The sequence below is a fragment of the Pezoporus occidentalis genome, unplaced genomic scaffold (assembly GCF_034315485.1).
Source record: "Pezoporus occidentalis ecotype Australia unplaced genomic scaffold, CSIRO_AGI_Poc_V1 ctg190, whole genome shotgun sequence".
In the NCBI taxonomy this organism is placed as follows: domain Eukaryota; kingdom Metazoa; phylum Chordata; class Aves; order Psittaciformes; family Psittacidae; genus Pezoporus; species Pezoporus occidentalis.
Window position 1 is genome coordinate 1,364,306 of NW_026913749.1, and position 18,933 is coordinate 1,383,238.

At 45.8% G+C, this 18,933-nt stretch overlaps 1 protein-coding gene across 1 annotated transcript in view; it reads left to right on the plus strand.

Moving 5' to 3' along the window:
* The first annotated feature begins 904 nt into the window (after positions 1-904).
* ABCA5 (ATP binding cassette subfamily A member 5) overlaps positions 905-18,933 on the plus strand; it is a 32,425-nt gene continuing 14,396 nt past the window's right edge. The window contains exons 1-20 of the mRNA XM_062616922.1: positions 905-1,044; positions 3,250-3,358; positions 3,969-4,086; positions 4,784-4,988; positions 6,085-6,243; positions 6,374-6,471; positions 7,191-7,420; positions 8,837-8,978; positions 9,585-9,773; positions 10,102-10,249; positions 11,141-11,309; positions 12,879-12,937; positions 13,440-13,550; positions 13,741-13,916; positions 14,331-14,450; positions 15,547-15,685; positions 15,862-15,952; positions 16,121-16,260; positions 17,470-17,589; positions 18,559-18,760. Coding sequence (XP_062472906.1) covers positions 3,982-4,086; positions 4,784-4,988; positions 6,085-6,243; positions 6,374-6,471; positions 7,191-7,420; positions 8,837-8,978; positions 9,585-9,773; positions 10,102-10,249; positions 11,141-11,309; positions 12,879-12,937; positions 13,440-13,550; positions 13,741-13,916; positions 14,331-14,450; positions 15,547-15,685; positions 15,862-15,952; positions 16,121-16,260; positions 17,470-17,589; positions 18,559-18,760 — 2,603 coding nt within the window. The 5' untranslated portion in view covers positions 905-1,044; positions 3,250-3,358; positions 3,969-3,981. The remainder of the gene's footprint in view (positions 1,045-3,249; positions 3,359-3,968; positions 4,087-4,783; positions 4,989-6,084; positions 6,244-6,373; positions 6,472-7,190; positions 7,421-8,836; positions 8,979-9,584; positions 9,774-10,101; positions 10,250-11,140; positions 11,310-12,878; positions 12,938-13,439; positions 13,551-13,740; positions 13,917-14,330; positions 14,451-15,546; positions 15,686-15,861; positions 15,953-16,120; positions 16,261-17,469; positions 17,590-18,558; positions 18,761-18,933) is intronic.

Consider the following 18,933-nt stretch of genomic DNA (forward strand, 5'->3'; position numbering starts at 1 on the left):
AGCGTTTATATGCGAGGCAGCATTTTCATTGTGTTTTGGGTAATGCAACAAAATTCCAGTGACCTTCTGGATGCAAGCAGGAACCAGCAGCCCCGGGTGTACCCATGTGGCTCCCAGCCAACCCACAGTGCCTGGGCCTTATTTCTGACCCTTTTTCCTTGGCTTCCTGGGGAGGACAGGGGGAAGTCCCAGAAAGATGGGTCCCCAGGACAAGAGTCCATGGAAGCAGGGTGTCCCTGAGAGGAAGGGTCCCTGGGATAAGGATCCATGGGAGAAGGGGGTCTCAGGAAGAGGGGGTCCCCAGGACAGGGGTCCATGGAAGAGGATTCCAGGGAGAAGGGGCTCCCTGGGATAGGGGTCCATGGGAAGGGGGGAGGTGTGGGGGTGAGAAGAGAGGGTTCTTAGGACAGGAGTTCCATGGGGAGAGGGTTCCCAGGAGGAAGGCATCCCCAGAGGAGGGCTCCCTAGGACAAGGGTCCATGGGAGCAGGGTGTTCATGGAAGTAGGGGTCCCCAGGGTAGGGATCCATGGAAGGGGAAGGGTCCTGGGAAAAGATGGGGTCCCAGAACAAGGGGTCCATAGGAGTGGGTTCCCGTGAGAGAAGCATCCCCGGTGGGGAGGTCCCTAGCACGAAAGGTCCCGTTCGTGGGGGGGGCGTAATCTCTCGGTAGGCGGGTACCGGCGCTGCGGCCCCGCCCGGTCCCTCGGGGCAGCCCCGCTCCGCCCCGGGGCGGTGGTACCCGCGGTACAGCCGCGCTTTCGCCTTGCGCCGGGCCGGTAGCGGAGCGGTGAGTGCCGGAGCCGGGGGGGCTCCGTAACGCTGCGGATGGAGGCAGGAACCGGGAGGAGGGGGGGGACCGGCTGGAGCGGGGGAATCACCCCCCCCCGAAGGGTGTAAAACGGGAAGGGGAAGGAAAGGAGAGGAAGAGGAGGAGTTTTCAGTACCTGCCGGAGAGCGTCATTGCCCCGGAGTGAAGGCTTTGGGTCGTTGTTGATGTGTTCATTCAGGTTTCGTGGCTGGGCGAAGAATGGTGAGGAGCGGGTGTTTGAAAGGGGTTTTTGGGGAGGAAGGGGAGGGATGGGAACACTCACGGAGTGCCCTCAATCCCGTACCCGCTATTAGAGACCGGTGGAGCTCCAGAGCTCTGGGTTCGGGCGGGATGCGAAGGATGCAGGCTGCGGCGGGGGGGTGCGGGATGTGGATGCGGGAGCCGGGCATTCCCTCGCCCTGCAGTTCCGTATCGGTCCGGAGGGTTGGAGGCTGCGGTGCTGGGGTTCATGGTGGTGCTCAGCCCGAGACGCGGTTGTATCCCTCGGGATTCAGGCAAGGAGGAAAATTCATCCCGTTTTAAGAATGCATAAATAAAGCATCGAGCTTAAATAATTTAAGACCAGTAACGAGCACCTCGGGGTTTTCCTTAAGTATCCTTTAGGCTACTGTTTGCTTGCAGCGAGATCAATAGTCTTATATTCTTATCTGTTGTTCACTGATAAATTGATTGCTTTTTCCTCAAGCACATTAAGCTGAGGTTCACCCCATCCCTAGTTTGGGATTTTATCTTAAAAACCAAGGGAAACCTGAGGGGCAGCACTAAATCCCATCAACTGACCCTTCAAGACCAGTGTCAGGTTGGTCTGGGGAAGGCCCTGTAAGAAGGACAAGCATCCTTGACGTGGAATTAAGGTACAAACCCAGTGACTGCTTTGATTGAGATGCCCACAAGTAGCTGTGTTTCAGCTGTTTCTCCTGTGGGGATAAGGTCATAAGGAAGTGGCTGAACTGTGGGGGAGTTTCACAGGTTTGGAATGTTTTCATTTTTCTCCAGTCTTATTTGAATGAAATCTCTTGGCACCTCCTTTTCTGTTCAACCTTTGGGTTCATTTCCACATCTGGAGCTTCTAGAAGGGTTTGAGTTTGGTTTTCCAACCATTTTTCCCCATTCAAGTGATACTTCTTCAGCGTTCCCTGTGTGCCGTGTGGCTTCATTAGCTTAAGTGGAAATGGCAGGTGGAATATCAAGAAATCAATTGACAGGCTGCAAATGACCCTTCCTCCAACCGAGGTGATGTAATTAAAGCATGGAAAGGCTCCAGGGAGGACGTGGGAGTATTGCTGTTTGTTAGTTTATAAGTGGATAGAAAATAATTAAAGCAGCAGTAACTGGTGTTGGTGATTCACTCTGATTAAAGCATCTTTGCCAGGGCTTTTTGCTGCTTAAAATAGAGAAGACCAAGGAAAGGGGTCACTGCTTTAATACAGTTGCAGTGTTCACTAAGGACCTCAGTGGAGCTTCTCTTGTAAGAACTCTTGAAACCTGCTCCTGAAAGCAAACAGAGGCAGCCCAAGCACTTAACAGGGCACAGTGTGAGCAGAGGGCAGCAGCCTCCTATTTTTTATGACCTGTAAGCAATAGCTGCTGCTTTTGATTAATTTTAAACCACTGTGCTGTCATTTTGAAGCTCTAAAACACCCAGAGGAGTTGTATGCATGTGTCGTGTGAGGATCGGCTGTTAGCGTAGCTTCATGTTTAAGCATTCATTATTCTTTCTATCAAAATCTTTATGGTTTTCATTTTTGGAGTAGTTTCAATAGGGCTTTATCCAGGTTCTAGGTAGGATCTTTTCCTAAGGCTTTGCTTCCAGTGACCTACAGCTATCACGGGCCCTAGTGTTGGGTCATTGCCCAAGGAAGGACCCCAGCACCCAGCAATGGAAGCTGTGATCAGTGGGTCCAGGTGCTCTCAGACACCTTTCCCCTCCTCTCCTTCCTCCTACCCCCGGAGAAATGCAGGAGCAGTTCATGTACATGAAGTTGTTGGAGCTCAGCTCGCAGCAGCGGCGCTGGCATGTCAGCAGCCTCGTGTGTTTCTGTAGTTAGGTGATGCCTGTGCTCCAAAAATAGGTTTCCATATTAAAGTACAGCTGGGGAAGGAAGCTTGAGCCATGTGTTGTCTAACAGATAACAGCAAAGCCAGGTCCTGACGCAGGGCTGCTCTGAGTGTGCAGCCACCAGAAACCTCAGTCTGCTTCTGGAATGAGTGTTGGTAGCTGAAAAGCATGGAATATGGGAAATCCATTGAAATCTACACTGTGTTCTAGTTGAAATAAGGAGAAATGACCTGGTTGCAACCTGTGCCATGTTGGTGTTGCTGGAGGTGGGTCTTATGGCTGGAAGGGGTGGTTCGGTCCAGACCGTCGCTGACCCCTGGGTTTAGCCACTCACGGCTGTATTTCATCCCCACAGATGAGGAAACGGGGAGAGATGCGGATTAACCAGTGACTCCGAACCTTGGACAGCAAGGTGGTGGCGAAACAGGATAGAAACCTGGTGGTTCTCCAGCCTGCCATCCCTCACCAGGTATTCCGGGTAGGATGGGATGCTCTCTCCTGGAAAAACATCTTCAATTCCATTTTGATTTCTTCTTTTAATTGCTAAAAGATTATGTTCAGCACCACTGTGCTGTGCAGGTGGTCTAATGAGAAGAGATAAAGTAATGAAAATCACTAGTGTTGGATCTACTCCAGGATGCAAAGGGGTTACTCACGGGTAACTGGACAGTTTGCCCGGGGTGAGGTGGTTCTTGTTTTTGGATGCACGGCTCTGGCCGGCTGCCATGTGATGGACACTGGCATCATGCTCTGAGGTAAAGGCTTTGATCTGTAGTTTATAGTAGCAGACTGAAAACAAGCCCAGGTTAGCTCAAGTCTTGTTTGCATCAAGCTGATCCCACCTTTGTGCAGAGGATGGCTAGGGGTAAATCAGTAAAGCTTGTAAATCAGTGCTACCAATTCGTGCCTGTCACCGCAGCTAGCATATGTATGGGAAGGCATTTAAAAGATGAGAAACTGAAAAGTTTATATGGAAATAGAGAAATACGAGCTGCTGAATGACGCAGCTGCCTGGCTTTTGCTCTTTAAATTGTTTTGTCATTTAATATGGATCTTTTCTTGTTTGCTTCTTAAACAAGCTGCTCTTGAAAAATGGCACCAGCTGCTCCCAGAGAAGCAGGGGTATGGAGGCAAACGAGAGCTCTCCTATTCAAGAACTGTCTTATTAAGTGCAGGACTAAAAAGAGCAGCGTTCAGGTAAGTGGAACACTTGCTGCTGCCTTTGTGTCTGCTGTTATTCTGCAGTCAAGTGGTTCGTGAGCCAGAGCTTTGTTGCAGTGCTTCTGAAGCTTCACGGTGCTCTGAATTTTGGGGTGGAATAGGGTTTGTGAGAAGGTATTTTGTGGTTGAAAACATATCCTGAGGTGTAAGCAGTTATCCTTATATTAATATTGCAATCTCAGTGCACGTTCGCACCCATATCAGAGCATTATAGCAGGATTTGACCTCTCCAAAAAGGTTTTCTCTTTCCTGACAGTTCACCCCTGTGCATAGGTGATGTGTGTAATACTGTAAGAGTCATTTTGAAGTAAAGAAGAGGCCGTTCAGTGCTTGGCTAAACTTGTTTAACGGTTCATGCTTTGTGTTTTGCTACTTTCCACCCAAACAGCATAAGTTTGCTGATGTTTAAAGCATGTAGAATTATCCCTTTGTGCCTTAAAGTGGCTTCTTAGGTTACTAATGCATGCGATTAAAATCCTGCTGCAGTGCCAGGGAAGGATTTGGCATTGAAATTGCTGGTGCATTGCAAATGTTCAGGGAAGTTTACAGGAACAAGGTGATTAAACCCAGTCCCTCTTTCAGCTTTGTGTAACTAAGAGAAACTGGTGGAAGGTTTCATTTCTACACTTGCTCTTTGGAGTTTTGCCCTTTCTTTCTTCCTTTCCTCACACAGGAGGTCCTGTTCCCACTCTTCTTCTTGTTCTGGCTCATTCTGATGAGCATGATGCACCCGCATAGGAAGTACGGTGAGGTGGCCAACACCAACCTCGGCACCCTGGATACCTCCATGCTGGTGAATTTCGTCATCGGGTACACCCCACCGACCCGGATGGCACGAGAAATCATGAAGAAAGTGGCTTTTGATAACTTTGAAGATGGTATTTATACACCGAGCATCTTGTTTTCCCCAGTATATCTCGCGCTGCGGCTTGTGGCTTGTGTTTGTCACTGGTGATGACAGGAAAGAAGCATTTCTTGTCTTTCTTTTCTGCTCAGACAGAGACTGTGAAGGTGTTTTTTCTGCTTGGCTGGCAAATGTTGTGGCACTGCTATCACACAGCGATTCCCATTCTCCTGCTGTGGCCAGCAAGTGTTGTGTGGCTGCAGGAAAGGATTTGGGATGCCCCAATGCAAAGTACAGAAAGGCCCTGGGCAGCTCAGGGGCTAATTCATAGTTGTCCTGTGACATCCTGGAGCAGATTCAGGAGATGATGCTGTCCTGCAGGTGTTTTAAGTTGTGGTTTCTATCCTGTTGTTACTATCACAAGAGCATCTTTATTTCTGTTTAATTGCTATTACCACTGTGTCACCTCTGCTTTTGAAAGGGATTTACTTTTGTTTTCCTTTTTTAAGTGCTCTGCCTACACATCTTGCATGTAAGTGGGAACTTATCTCTTCCAAGCCCCTCTGATGTATTGGTGTATGTAGTTGGTGTATATAGTTTGGCGTCTTTGATTCTCTCCCTTGTGCTGGGCGTGCTTCAGAGGAGCTGGAGAACCAGCCCAACATCTGCGTTTTCCTTATGGGTGCATATAGTTCCACTTTCTTCCTTCAAAACCCGTCTTCTTCCCACCCTCTGCTGAAGTTGGTGCAAATGCCATGTTTTCATATATATAGCCCAATGTACCACTGAATCTGCCCTTCTTGAAAAGCATTGGTGCTGGAGAATAAACTCTGGGATAGCTGGCAGAGGACTGGGGCTCAGAAGCTGTTGGAGCAGCAAAAAATAGAGGGGGGGGGAAAGGGAAGATTCAGGGATAAGATTAAATTTTATCCTGGTACTGAGCAACAGTTTCTATTTAGGAGAATACTTGCTTCACTGGGACAAAAATACAGCCTTATGCATCTGTAGCTCTATCTCCAAAAGGAAATAAATCATTAATGATTATCATGATGCTTCTTTACAACTGGTACAGTTTTTCTCCCTGCTGTGCTGATACCTAAATCAGTGTGATAATGTCCTCTGTCTCACAGGCATCATCACCGAGGAGTATTTAAGTGAAGAGGAGCTGCAAGAGGCCAGTGCTTTTAAACCCTCAAACTTTGTGGGTGTTGTGTTCAATGATGCCATGTCCTACCAGCTGAGGTTCCACGATTCGGTCGCTATGTCTTCCATCTACATGGAATCGAGAGGTGAATGTGCACACTCTGACATGTGTTCTGTAAGGGGATAAACTGAAAGGTCATTCCCATCTTTACATTGGGGATGGGACAGATGAACGCTGGCTGTTTGCATTTTAAAATGCCATGTTCCATTCTGCAGCCAGTTGCTCCAACCTGCGGAAAGCATGTGAATCGGTGACGTACTGGAGCTCGGGGTTTATAGCTCTGCAAGCCTGCATCGATGCTGCTATTATACAGGTAAAGCTGATAATGTCATTAAAGCAAGAGGTTCAGATCCATGGACTGCCTGGGCTCTGACTGGTTTTGTGATGTTATCTGTTAATGGTATAAAATGCCATATCAAAAATGAGCTTGAATCAAATGAGAAGAGCAGCCTGGTCTCATGGAAGGTGTCCCTGCCCATGGCAGGGGGTTGGAACTGGATGAGCTTTAAGGTTTCTTCCAACACAAACCATTCCATGATTCTATTTTATGTGTGTTTTGCCATGTTTTGTATAGAGGTTCTTCATACCCAGTTGAATAATGTGGACATTTGTCTTCACTTGTGTCCAGTGCTGGAGCCTTGCATTAGACATCAAAACATATGACATTACTCGCCCCCAAAAACTATTTCAAATGCTGGACCGAAAGGCGCTGCAGAATTTGCTGTACTATTTTGGTGTCATCATTTGCCAGCAATGCCCTTTTCCCTGCTGCTCTCCCATCGTGCTGCTTGCAGTGAGAGCCAGCCTTTTATTTTTAGGCAATAGGAATTGCAAAAGTTGTTAATTTTATATCTTTCTCCAATTTCTGTGCTTTTGAATTGGGATCTGGGGACTGTAGGGGTTTGGACTCTCCAGACCTCTGCCTGTTAGTGACAACAGTTAAGGGCTGAGCTGGAGTTCCTGCTGCTGGGTTGGATAGGGCTGCAAAAGCAGGAGTGATGCAAAACTAACTCTTCCTTCCATTCCTTCCAGCTGAAGACCAATCAATCTGTTTGGGAGCAACTTGAATTGACAAGAGCCGTGGTTATGGGAGAGGCTGCAGTGGTGGAAATAGATAATTTTCCCCGTGCCATCATTTTAATTTACCTGGTGATCGCTTTCTCACCGTTTGGGTATTATCTGGCCATTCATATTGTGGCAGAAAAGGAGAGAAAGCTGAAGGAGTTCTTAAAAATACTGGGACTTCACGACACTGCCTTTTGGTATGTGAGTGTTTGAGATAACCCATCCTTGGTTAAGGAAATGTGAAATATATAAAGAAATAGGAAAACTAACACTTTCTAGAAAACAGTTCTATCCCATCCTCCAGGTTTTTAGTTGTTTGCAGGCTGATGAATGGGAAGAAGCCTAAAAGTGAGATGCTCTGTAAGATCTATTCAAAGAGAAACTTGCAGCATCATTTTAATCAGTAAACACCAGAGCGATGCTGTTGCATTTATGAAGGGGAAGGTATGCCTGACTTAGAGGGTTTAAATGTGATGATGTGTGAGATTTTTATGCAGTTTGATTTTTATTGGTTTTGAGTATTTTTGGCTCAGTGCCTCCTTTTCTGGAGGCTCTGCAGGTAACCTGCAGTTTCTCTTCAGAGCTGAGCAGCAGCTTCCCCAACACATGATTAAATGAATCTAACTCTTATCATCTTAATGTGACAGAGCAGTCTAAGCAACAGGCTTTAATTTGTTTCCATACCATGATGGAAATTACTGTATGCAATGTAATATTTGGGCTTTTTTCCAAATGAGGGGATGTGCTAATTTGAAACCATCGGTAGCTGCAGAGATAAAAATGGATTTCGCTTTGCCCTTGGCTGCAGGGGCTGACAGCATTTTAGCATCTCTCACACCCTAACAGCCAGTTGGGTTATTTTTGTCTGGTTGCTTTTGTTTGATTTCTGCACCCAAGCTTTTTCCTGCCAGTTCTGGTTATTTATGATACATCCTTAGTGATAAATCCTGTTTAGTTGACCCATCACCTGTGGCGTTTGTCATGTATCACCACTTGCCTCTTTGCACATGAGCACTGAGCATCTCTGGTCCAGGGAGCAATGGGAGCGATGTGTGATGGCACACTGGTAGCACAGCTCTGATCAACCACTGCCTGTAACTCAGAAACTGGCTGCTATGGAAGCTGTGTTGTTTTTCGCTGCCTGTTCACAACCCCCCTCGTTTCCTGAGGTCAGAATTGCTCCCAGGCTTGCAGCTCTGTTTTTGCAGAGAAAAGGATTTTATTACCCAGCCTGGCTACTGGAATGACCAGTGTATTAAATATTAAATAGGATTTCTTTAATTATTGAAGCCTGCTGCTCACTTACTCTCTTCTGGTGATATCAGAAAATTAATGACGCAAGTTTAAATAAAATAAAAGTCGTGAATCATCTGATTGTGGAACTTTGATGCTGTGGGTTTTTATGTGTGTGCTCTAATGCCTGGAACAATCACAGGGATGTTTATAAGAGAGCTCTTTATCTGGGGGCTCTTGTTTTGTTGCGAGCTTGTCCTCTGGTGCAGCTGTTTGGAATGTTAAAGAAGGGTAGTTTTAGCTGTTTGTATGTGGGGATAACTCGGGCTGGGAATTCACTGACTGATTTCTGTTCTTTTTTTCCCCTGTTTTGCTCCTAGGCTTTCTTGGGTGCTGCTTTACATGAGCCTGATTTTTGTCATGTCTATTCTTATGGCGGTGATCGCAACGGCCTCTTCCCTCTTTCCCCAGAGCAGTGCCTTTGTGATATTCCTACTTTTTTTCCTGTATGGAGTCTCTTCAGTAAGTATTCCCGGTCTCACTGAATTCATCCATCCCATCCCATCTGATCTTCTTCTCTCTATTAAAGCATCTGGAACAAACACAGCATCTGCAGGAGCAGTTGGCAGTGAATGTCTTACTCATCCTCATCCCATTCCCAGGTCTGCTCCAGTTTGGGATGTTGTACAGGTTTCAGTGGTCTCTATGAGAAACACCTTTCCTTACTGAAATACCTGAGTTTATAACCATGTGGTTTTGAACACTGTCTGTACAGCACCATTTTGAAGTCCAAACCCATGCCCTCTTCTAAACATTGGCTGTTGCTGTATAGTGTAATGTTAAAACCTAATTAAGGGTCAGACAATTAATTTATATAGCAAATTTTTCCCTTATAATATTTTCCTGCACTCTGTCACTTGGCATCTTTGGGACCTCTGCCCCTCCCAGTGGTCTGTTTGTAAGGGAAATGTGGGATGTGGGTGAATGCTGTAGTGACTACCAGGAAAACGATGCGGTTATCAGAGGGAAAATTGAAGCTATGGTCTTTTTACTTTGGTTTTCATATACCCTGTAATATCTCTTAATATAGTACCTTATTACCTCTTTCTTTCTGTAATCTCTTCTTAGGTTTTCTTTGCACTTATGCTGACACCTCTATTTAAAAAGTCAAAACATGTGGGCATAGTGGAGTTCTTGGCGACGCTGGCTTTTGGTTTTGTGGGCCTTAACATTGTCCTGCTGGAAGATTTCCCCAAGTCTTTCGTGTGGATCCTCAGTCCCTTGTGTCAGTGCAGCTTCTTGATCGGCATCGCGCAGGTAAATCAGCACCTTCTGCTCAGCTCGCAGCCTCACCGTGCTCATTTGTCTGGTGTCATCTTCAACCAGGTCTTGATGTAGCTAAATTCTGATGATTTTCTTTCATAAACTGATGGTGTTGGGGGAAAATGCCTATTTTAATAGCTTACCATAGCAATTTAACATCAAGTGCACCATCAAGCAGCTGGTTTTCTTTGTGTTCATCGCTGTGATCTCAGTCGCTTTTTCATTGTTTTATTTATTGCTGTGTTAAGTTAGGTGTTCTGTCTACCCAGGCTGGAGTAGTGCTGGTGTGTTAACATCTCCCTCTGTCTCTGGTTGTTGGCAGGTCATGCATCTAGAAGATTATGAAGATGGTGCAACGTTTTCAAATCTAAGTCACGGTCCCTACCCTCTCTTCATCTCTCTCATTCTGTTGGTGCTGGATAGCATCTTTTATCTGCTTGTAGCTGTCTACCTGGATCAGATTATGCCAGGTATGTTCGTGAGAAAAATTGGACTGAACTGTGCTAGCATCACCAGTTCCTGAGGTCCTGAGCCCCAGGTTGACATGGCTGGTGACAGGACAAGGGGCAATGGCTTTAAGCTGAGAGGGGGAATGGCTTTAAGCTGAGAGGGAGAATGGCTTTAAGGTCCTTTCCAAAACAATCCAGTCTGGATTCTATCTCTGTCTGAATTTTGACTGTGGAGAAAGGAGGTGGTGCTGTTTGCAAATACATTTTACACTGTGACTCAGAATACTTTAAGCTGAACTCAGTTATTTCCTGTTAAAGGTGTGAGATGTGAGGGGCGGTATCAACATGTTTAGAATCACAGTGGCCATTAGGCACGCCAGCTAACTTCTGTTTCCCTCTTTCTAGAGGAAGAGCTTCCTTACTGGGTTAACCAATGCCTCAACCTTTGCAAATTGCTCTTATAGGATTGATAATTAAGGACTGCTCTGCTGTTCCAGACCTTTCCCTGTGGCAGCAGTAGTTTAACATGAAACACAGAATACAGTTGTTTGTCTTGTGGCTAATGCCTGGTTGAGCCCTTTAGCAGCCTTTGCCTCTGTTCTCTCTGGTTTTTAAGCCTGTGTTTAAGTCACTTTTCTTTCAGCACTGGGGATTTCTCCTCTTGCCTAGAAAGAGATTTGCACGTGTATTTAAATACTTAGCTAAAACTGGAGCCTGCTTGCAGTGTTGATGGGAGCCACAGCTTAAATGCAGGTAGTGTAAACTTTGCTGATGGAATCCTTCCAGAATGGGATGCAGGCTGGCTCCTGAGCCTTCAGCAGCGTAGCTCATGGGTTTTAGAGCTAAAAGCCAAATTCAGAGGAATATCTGCAGTTACTGTTAAGAAACTGGCTTTTTCCCTTTGCTGGCCAGGGGAGTTTGGACTGCGCCGCACGCCGTTCTTCTTCATGAAGCCCTCCTTTTGGTCCAAGCACAGAAAGAACTACAAGGAATTGTACGAGAGCAGCGTCAATGGCAGTTTAAGCTTCAGTGAGATAGTTGAACCCGTGCCGTCGGAATTCCAGGGGAAGGAAGCCATCAGGTACAGTTCCTGCCCTGTCTCGCGTGCAGATTAACAGGTCACCTGGATCCTGACGTTTCATTGTGCAACTTGAAAGCCACTTATTTATCCAGCCTATGCTGGATTCAAATAGCATATGGTATGCGTTGCAGAGAGCCCTCCACACACGCACCACGGTTACTTTCCATCTTCAGTGAAGGCCCATCATCAAGGACATGGATGCCCTCCAAGGATAGATCACTGGGCTTAAAGAAAGGGTTTGTTTGTGGATTGTATTCCTTTAGCTGGAGTCCTCTCAAAACCGGCCGGTTTTCCATTCCCTCAGTTGCACTGAGGCCACAAGAGGCATAAGTGGTTGCAGATGTTGAAACGCCTGCTCTTCTGGGAGGGTTTAGTTTCTGGTAATGCGCTTTTGAGGAGGAAAAGCTGAGTTCTAGGTCTGTGTGAAGACTGATGTGTCCTCTGTAGACCAGAGGGGGAGCTTCATGGTGGTTTTACCCATATATGAGGGTAAAACAGAACTGAAAAAAGGATGTCAGTGCTTTTATCTTTTGCTGCATTTTGTGTCACCTGATGTCTTACATCTGCACTGTCATGTGTTTATTGGTGTTTCCCAGATGTTATTTTCTGTATCTGCTTTTTAGCCCGTGGTTCCCATTGTTTTCCAATGGCATAGCTTGATGTGAGCTGGAGAACTCTGCATCTTCACTCCTCCTGATTGGCTATACGAGCCTCAAATAACTATTTGAACTTAGTGACTAGGATGAGTCTTGTATTGTCCACACTACCCATATCTCTTTGGGCATCTGCTATAGGTTGAAGGGTCCAGTTTTAATCCTGATTTTCACATTATAATGTTGTGGCTGGTTTTGCCTCATTCATTCACCCTGAACTCTTGCTATAGCATCCTTCCATCATTTTTGCACTATCTTGTCATCTGTATATGTACAGGTTTTGTTTTCTCTCATACCCAGTTCTCCTTGCTATTCACTCCTGTAATCCACTCCCCATCCTCATTTTCAGGCTGGCCAGGCTTCCTAAATGCAGCCTTCACATGGTGCCTTCAGATAAACTGGTTGGGATTTTTCATTTTGGAAAGCAGTGGGGCTAGAAGAAGCTGTTTTGCCTTTCTTTAGAGAGAGATACCTACTTTCTTTTGCCTAATTTTGATCAAGAGCTGCCAGTAGTCAAATCTGTGGAGTCTGTTCTGCTAACACCTCTTTTCCATATCGTATCTGTTGAGTCTTTTGTTGTATTGTGCAGTTACTAGGGAGTAGCTGTTGCCTTTTTTAGCTTGGGAAACCTCCAGTGCATTGCTGTGATTTGAGAAACACAGATTTGAAATAATTTAGCATATTATCATAGGAGATACCTTAGAAGGTGACCAGAAAAGGTTTTCTGACACCAGGGTGAAGGTGGACTGTGTTCTGTGACAAGATGTCCTGTCTCTTGACTTGTTTCTATGGGTCTTTAACATGTCTACTGCCATTTTAGTATGGTCGTCTTGTTGTGACTGTTGCCAAGTGTTGATCATTCAAAATGACATACAAAGATCTAAAATGGTTTATAAAATGGCATGTCTTCTTTCAGAATCAGCTGTGTTCAGAAAACATTCAGGAAAAAGGGGGAAACTGTGGAGGCTCTCAGAAGTAAGAACCTTTTAGCTTTATAGCTGCTTACCAGGTGCAGGGCAGCGATAGCTGAACCGTTGAGTGATCTTTTGTGTTTCACTTTGGGCCTTTTGGTTCTTTTTGTGGGGCTGGGCCTTAAAGCATGAATGCCAGATGTACTTGTGTGTGTCCTTATCGAGAGTAATCTTGTTTAAAATGGTACCCCAAAAGGGGAGCCCTTCCACCACCAAAGGAAGCCTACTGATGTCATCCCTGTTACTCCTGTGCCCATGTTGTTAGTGATATGTTCTTTCCCTTCCCTATGTGGCTTTTAAACGTGGCCACCCCAGAGTGGTGCAGGGACTGTCCCAGCCCCAGCAGTGCCATGCCACCCCAGGGCATGGAGGTGAGGTGTCCCCTTGAGCAGAGCATACCCCACATGCTAGTATTTGAATGTGCCTTTGTGGTAGGAGCCAGCTCCAGGTACCACGAGAGCATCACTAACGTCTCCTTTTCCTCTTGTGCCTGCCTTGGGGACCAGATTTATCCTTTGACATCTATGAAGGTCAGATCACGGCTCTGCTTGGGCACAGTGGGACGGGGAAGACGACGCTGATGAACATCCTCTGTGGGCTGTGTCCACCAACAGATGGTGAGCTTCTCCAGTGTCAGGAGACCTTGAGCATCCTGCTTTGGAAAACCAAAGCTGTTGACCTTTGGTATTTCAGGATGCGCCAGGTTTTTCTCTGGATAACATCCACTTCAGGTCTGTGTCCATGCTAGCCTGCTCTTTGGCAGTAACAACACCTCTCCATTGATTGCTCCTGGCTTTTCTTTTATAGGGTTTGTCTCTGTCTATGGGCACAAAGTCTCTGAAATCGATGAGATGCTCGAAGTGCGACAGATAGCGGGGGTGTGCCCTCAGTCTGACATCCACTTCGATATACTAACTGTGGAGGAGAACCTCTCCATATTTGCTGCAATTAAAGGAATCCCTCAGAATGATTTGATACAAGAGGTAATCAGCTGCGCGCAGATACTGTCTGTACTTTAACCTGTATGACAAAATACCCTTACACTGTGCAGGGAGTTCCCTAAGACAAGTTTGCAGTGAAATACTGTTCTACAGTACAATAGACAAAGAGGTACAGGCAGAGATCTTTACAAAGATAAATTGTCAGTTACTTGTAGGAGACTAAAATGCTCATGAAGTGTTCTAAATCACAGCATTGGTATTAAAGCATAGACACCTTTTAAGTTCTTCTGGTCTGCTGGAGCTTTAGACCCTGCTCTGGATGTACAGGTTCATTAGCAGGGTGTGCAGTTCAGATACAGAGAATTAGGAACAGTTAATTTGAGTGTTATTGTTAATAATCTGGTTAAAAAACTTATAGGTTTTTTTAACAATAGCTGTGTTCTGTATGTTCTACAGGTGCAGAAAGTGCTGTTGGATTTGGATATGCAGCCTATCAGAGACAACCAAGCTAAAAAATTAAGCGGGGGGCAGAAGAGGCGGCTTTCGGTGGGGGTTGCTGTTCTTGGTAACCCAAAGGTGAGTGTGATGGAGAAGTTCCTCACTTGGTGTCAGTAATACATATAAGAGTGGGTGTTTCTTGTCAGAACCATGATAGTAATGCTAATAAGATGTAGTACTAAGTATGTATATATGTAATAATAATGCTACTAATAAGTAAGAGGCAGAGATTGTTACTTTGAACATCTGTTTCTCCTTTTCTCTTTGGTTATGGTTTAAACAATTAAAATCACTTCAGTAGCTCAACCTTTGTAATTAAGGATGTTAACGGTTTAGGTAATGGCAGTGGTTCTGGATTTGACCTCTTTGTGAAATAAATAGCATGGCAAACTTTATGTTGTTTCTGACAAGTAAGATTTAGCTCCCGAGAGTGAACCTGTTGGAGGCTTTCCTTGCAAATCCATAGATCTGTGGAATCCCAGACTGGTTTGGGTTGAAGGGACCTTAAAGCTCATCCAGTTCCAACCCCCCGCCACGGGCAGGGACACCTTCCACTAGAGGAGGTTGCTCCAAGCCCCTATGTCCAACCTGGCCTTGAACACTGCCAGGGATGGGGCAGCCACAGCTTCCCTGTTTAAAGCCATTCCCGTTTGTCCTGTCACTACATGCCCCTGTCAAAACTCCCTCTCCAGATTCCTTGCCTCCAGGCACTTGGAGCAGGGATGGAGCCAGAGCTCTTTTTTTGGGTTACAGTTCTATTATTTCTAGCCTTTAAGAATGGGGGCTGCCTTTAGATCTGTATTTAAAAATGATGTGTGTGACAGTTCACTGGGATTTTAAAAGCATGTGTGTGTATTTAACCATCCTTTAATGGGAGGAGTGAATCCATAGCTAAATGTGACTTTAGAAACAGAATAAAACTGGCTGGCATTAACTTACTATTATTAACTTACTATTATGATTTTCCCATTTGTCACAACAGGAGGTGAGTTTCTTCCATGTATAATGAAGGGAGCTGCCCTGCTTACTCTAGGATGTTTCCTCTATGTTTTAGAGGACTAATGAGCAGGCTTCAGGCGACAAGCCCTGTATCTGTTACTTAGGTAGGATTTCCTGAGGTCAGCATCATGCAAGTGGATGTGGCTTTACAAACGCTCTTGGTTTTGCACTTCAGGTTTTGCTGCTGGATGAGCCGACTGCAGGGATGGACCCGTGTTCACGGCACATCGTCTGGAACCTCCTGAAAAACAGGAAGGCAGATCGTGTGACGGTTTTCAGCACCCACTTCATGGATGAGGCGGATATCCTCGCTGGTGAGTCCTGCTGCCACCCTCTGGGTACCAGCCCGGGGCAGTGACAGTCCCATCACTGGACAGCAGAAAGTGATGCTTCTCTAAGCATGGAATACACTTCCATGTGAAATACAGGGGGTTTGGAGCAGATTTTGTCAGTATTCTGATTCAGGATCCTTCTTGACTTTTGTTTCTAGATCGGAAAGCCGTGATTTCTCAAGGGATGTTAAAATGCCTTGGATCCTCTCTCTTTCTCAAGAGCAAGTGGGGAATTGGCTATCGCTTGAGGTATTATTTTTGTGTGATACCTGTTGTGTTGACATCATGTATCACTTTTTAAGTTGCTTTCTGTTGCAGTCTGTAAGGTGGCAACCCCTTTGTACCGAATGCTTGGTGCTCTCCTATGCTGGTGGAAGGAGAAAAGCTTTAAAACCCCACTTTCCTGTGTTTTCATAGCATGCACATCGATGCCTATTGCAACACAGAAGCTACAACCTCTCTGATACGACAGCACATCCCTGCAGCCAGCCTGCTCCAGGAGAACGATGAGCAGCTCGTGTATACGCTGCCGCTTAAGGACATGGACAAGTTTGCAGGTACTGATGGTCCTGTGGTGCTGCAGGGTTGAATGGCTGCAGAAGAGAAGTCCATCAAGCATGGCTGTAACTTGCAGTTCTCATTAACGTTGTGACTTCTGCATTGATGTGTTTTTATATGTATTTATATATATTCGTTATTTGGCTGATGCTCTGTTAAGTAAGGTCTTAGGTGAATGAGGACCTTGTTGCATCCCCCAAGGGGATGTGTGGTGTGTTGAGAGGGATGCAGGTACCCAACAGTGAGGGCTGGGGAGATGCTGTTAGCAGAAGGGTGAAGAGACCCCTTTGTCCAAGAATCCCCTTGTCCTGCAGAAGCATCATCTTATCACAGAGTGTTTTCATGAGCAGGGTTGGCCTCCAGCAGGAAGCCAGAAAGCCCCAAGTCCTACCAAAATCGATCCCCCTTGTGAGCCGCAAAGAGCATCGTGTCACTGCCTCAAAATTCACGGTGAGAGGGAGCACAGAGCACATGTGCCTGATTTCACTAGATGGCAGCAGTTACCTCATCAGTCCTACCCTGGGCTCCTTGGTCGCCTCCCAGGGTGTGGAAGAAACAGTGTCCCCTTTGTGCAAAGCTAAAGGAGAATCAATACTGATGTGAATATGCTGCTCATATTTCATAAATGGCATTTTCCCCATTGCATTTAACCAGTTAATAATTCATTTGCTTCACCTCTAGCAGAAACTGTGTGAACTTTCTGGAAAAAGAGGCAGGATTGAATCAATTCCCCAAAACCATTTCCAGGAGAAGCCAAGGTTGGGAACATGCCTCTGCCACAGGGCAGAAGGAACTGTGATGAGCGTTGCTGTGTATCCAGCTGCTCTTCCCATTTTACCTTTCCCTTCAGTGTGATCTTGGCTCTGAAGCTCCTTGGTTTATCAAGTCCTTCACTTCATAGGACTGGCAGAAGGCAGCTCTGAGCCTGGGAGCTTTAGGATGCTGAGGGGTTTTTCATAAACACTGCAGTTTCAGGAAAACATGCCCATTTCTGACCAGACGTTGAAGTTTTGTGCTAAAAGGGGCTTATCCCAACCTTGGTTCTCAAGCCACGACCTGTGTCTTCATAACTAAACAACCACATTCACACATTACCTCCTCTTCTCCACCATGCAAAAGGCTTTAGGGATGCCTCTGGTGTGCTCGAAGACCTCTTGGGAGGCAATGTAACCCTGTTTCAGAGCAGGATGCTTCATTTCTGTCTCTAGGCTTGTTTTCTGACCTCGACACCCATTCCCACCTGGGCGTTATCACCTATGGCGTTTCAATGACGACGCTGGAGGATGTCTACCTGAAGCTGGAGGTTGAGGCAGAGATTGATCAAGCAGGTGGGGTGGACCATGGCTATTTGCCTGTTTTCCTTCATATCTGTTTTAGCCTTCACTAGTGTAGAACTGCCCACGTCACTGCCAGAAGGAGTTTTGCCTTGGAGGCAGGAATAACAAGTCCTATTGCAGAGCACATCAGCTCCTCTGCTCTCACAGCCGGTTCCAGCCTTCTGAAACATTTAACACAAAACCCACTAAAAAGCAGTGGTTTTGGGTGTGGAGTGGTTCTGGGAGGATCCAAGGGAAAAGCTTCTTACTTGCTGTGTCTGCAGTAGTGAATTTTTCATTCAGGAGCTTACAGCTCTTTCCTTTGTAGTGGCGCTTCTTAAAATGGGCTTTATTGTCCTAATGGAGCTTTACTTTCAAGCAGTTGTAAATGCACAGTGTAAAATTCATTTCCAGCTTTCTGCATGAGCAGTAATATTAACAGCCTGCACTTAAGGCTGAAATAGATGAACTTGTCTCTTTTTTTCCCCCTCCTTTAAATTAACTTTCAATTCTAATAAAGTTGGGATCACTTAGTGTTACTCCAGAATGAATCAGTTCTTCTTTTTGATGTTTACTTTGAGTGGTTTAAGCTATCTTAATCTTTCTAGAGCTTTCCGAGTGATACAGACTAGTAACCTATCCTGCTCTGCAAAGTTTCTGTGTGGGTATAAGAGGATTTAACAGCTGAATGCGCTGGTACTGACTAATACTAGTGCATACATAGGTTAATGGTGAGAAATTGGGGTGAATACACCTTTTGAGTGGGAGAAACTTATACCAGCTGTTCTGTTGTGATTCAGAGCTTTGGCTAGGTCATTGTCATTGACCTTGGGGTTAAGCTGAGACACTGGGACGGGATGAGATGGCTTCTGCAATAGCAAGGGGCAGGAGCTGATGGCCACCCAGCTTCCTCCAGCCCTACCATTTCAAACTATGCTCTGCCAGAGCATCACATTGTAGAGTTTCACTCTCCTGTTTCAGATTACAGCGTGTTCAATTCCCAGCAAGTGCAGGATGAACTGGATACAAAATCCCTGGATGATATGGAGCAGAGCCTCCTGATGCTGTCAGAGACAAAGGCACCAGCAATGAGCAATACAGCCCTCTGGAAGAAGCAGGTTGCCACCATAGCAAAAGTTCATTTCCTTAGTCTCAAGCGAGAAAATAAGTGTGTGAGAGTGATGTGAGTATTGGGGCTTTCTCATTTTTGTACGTAAATGCTCAAACCTTGTTTGAATGACACAAAGAAAGGGCAGGGTGTGATTAATGTTCTCCCCATAGTTATATTTAAAACATAATAAGTGATGCTATCCATTACTGTTGAATGCATGCTTTTGTGGGGTGAGGGAGGTGATG